Source organism: Argentina silus (assembly GCF_951799395.1).
Source record: "Argentina silus genome assembly, chromosome: 3".
NCBI lineage: Eukaryota > Metazoa > Chordata > Actinopteri > Argentiniformes > Argentinidae > Argentina > Argentina silus.
In genome coordinates this window covers 9159029-9161058 of record NC_139657.1, presented here as the reverse complement: position 1 = coordinate 9161058, position 2030 = coordinate 9159029, and the positions used below count along the sequence as shown (strand labels likewise).

The 2030-nt window shown below is 42.4% G+C and overlaps 1 protein-coding gene across 1 annotated transcript in view; it reads right to left on the bottom strand.

The window, feature by feature from the left end:
* Positions 1-1046: 1046 nt before the first annotated feature.
* Positions 1047-2030, bottom strand: part of miox (myo-inositol oxygenase) — a gene marked incomplete at both ends in the record, with an annotated part of 3628 nt that continues 2644 nt past the window's right edge. Inside the window, 5 exons of the mRNA XM_083666224.1 lie at positions 1047-1155; positions 1274-1386; positions 1522-1571; positions 1670-1737; positions 1995-2030. The exon at positions 1995-2030 is cut by the window's right edge and continues 74 nt beyond it. Of these exons, the coding sequence (XP_083522350.1) occupies positions 1047-1155; positions 1274-1386; positions 1522-1571; positions 1670-1737; positions 1995-2030 (376 nt within the window). The remainder of the gene's footprint in view (positions 1156-1273; positions 1387-1521; positions 1572-1669; positions 1738-1994) is intronic.

Below are 2030 nucleotides of genomic sequence, written 5' to 3'. Positions count from 1 at the left end.
TCAGACTCTCTTCTGTCAATCATGGAAAACAACAGGTTTCTGATTTAATTCTACTGTACATTTCCCAGCTGTATGTCCTTGGGTTCTTCTATCTCTTGCTCCCCCAGCATAGATAGACCTTATTAGGAATGGCCTTCTGAGATCTTTATCGCTGAGATGTCCATATCAAACTGAATGACCTGGCACCCTCGATTCTGCTCGGCTCCAGACTTATTTTTGTAATCTAGTTCATTGGTCCTAAAGCCAACGTCATTGCCTCTGAGTGATGTTGGCTGAGGTAAAGCAGACTCAAGCTGTGTGAGTGTTGCTGTTGGAGAGAGTTGAACCTATGATTGGGTTGGGTCATGTTCTGGATATGCGTGTGTTGGGGTTCTGGGTGGACTCTTAAAGAGGTGCTGGATCGATGATGTAGACATAGGCAATATTTTTTTTATGCCTTTGTTGAGGGTATGACAGAAAATGTATGACTAAAGATAAATATTTGTTATTTTCGATATATTGCTGACAATCAAGAGAAAGTTTAAAGCGTGACAGTGTACTCCCTATACAGTATGTTTGTATTCTTTTTTTGGTTACATGTGTTGAGTACAGTATGTACAATATGTGTGTCTGCATGTGTGTGTTTACATGTGTGCCTGTGTGTGTTTACATGTGTTTGGGTTTTTCACTGTGGTCCTTTGCTTTACTGCCAAGATATGTAGTTACTCTAAACCAACTGCACTTTTTCCTAGTTTCCTTAAAAAAACGTCTCTCCACTTCTATCAATGTTGCAAAAATAAGACATCACACCAATGTATGTAAAGCTTTTATAATGTTTTTGTATCGTTCATAATAAAGATAGAAAATGTTCACTTCCATCCGCTAATAGACAACTGAATTGAATTATTACAAATTATTACGAAATCCCTCTGATGCAACAAACGGGAACACTCAAGACCGTAAGCGGTTGTCATGAAAACGACTGGCCATGTAACAGATGGTGTCGAGTTCTTTCTCATGATTCGGAAGAAGAAGAAGACGAAAAAATAAGAAGAATATTCAGTGTGTCACCACTTCAGTACTCCAGGGCAGTACTTGTCGATGAGAGACTGGTAGTAGGGCTTCAGGTTCTCTACGTCAGGCAGGTCAGTGTTCTTAGTGTAGAGGTCAAACTTACTGTAGAGAGGCCAGAGTACAGGGGTTTAGATGGTCAGCTCAGCCTCAGAGTGTACTCCTCTGAGCCTATCACTTAACTTAAGAGGTGTGTGTGAGTGTGAGTGAGAGAGAGACGTACTTGAACTCCTGAACCCAGGGAAGCATGCTTAGGTCTTTGTCGGTACACAGCTGCATATAGTCTCCATGAGAATGCCAAGGGTAGAAGGAATGGAATCGGATCATATACAGACCCTGAGTGGGGGGGGCAGGAGTAGAAAAGAGCCATTGGTGAGTTATCTGCATTTTGAGGGAGTGTTTGTAGGTGTGTTTCCACTCAGTGTTGTATGTAACCCAGAGACAGACACACACACACACACTCTCCCTCACCTCCTCTGGGATGGTGCACTTGTTGAACTTCATGACTCTGTAGAGATATTCTGGAACACATAAGAAGCAATAAAGGAGTGACTGTGATGTTCTCATCGTAGGCTGACAGGAGGCGTACTGTGATGATGTGTGAGTCAGAGACGCTCACCGTCATGGCCCCAGGACATGAGCACATCGTCCAGTCCACACTTGGGCTTGTACATCCCACACTCAGAACTGGAGAGAGGGAGGACAGAGAAAGAGAGGAAGAATAACATGATGAGAAAGGGAGGGAGGATACAGAGAGAATGGGGAAAAAGTAATTCCTTATTAGCAGTGTAAGACGACTGTTTGTTCATGAAGGTTGCTACTAGGAGCTTAGCGTATTATTATTATTATTATTTTATCTGTAACTCACTGACTTTCAAGCGACTGAATGTGTTAGTCTGGGATAGAGTTTTGAGGTTTGATAGTCGTTAAGAGTGTTTGTGTACTTGTAGGCTGGGTTTTTGTCATCTGGGTTGTCCAGG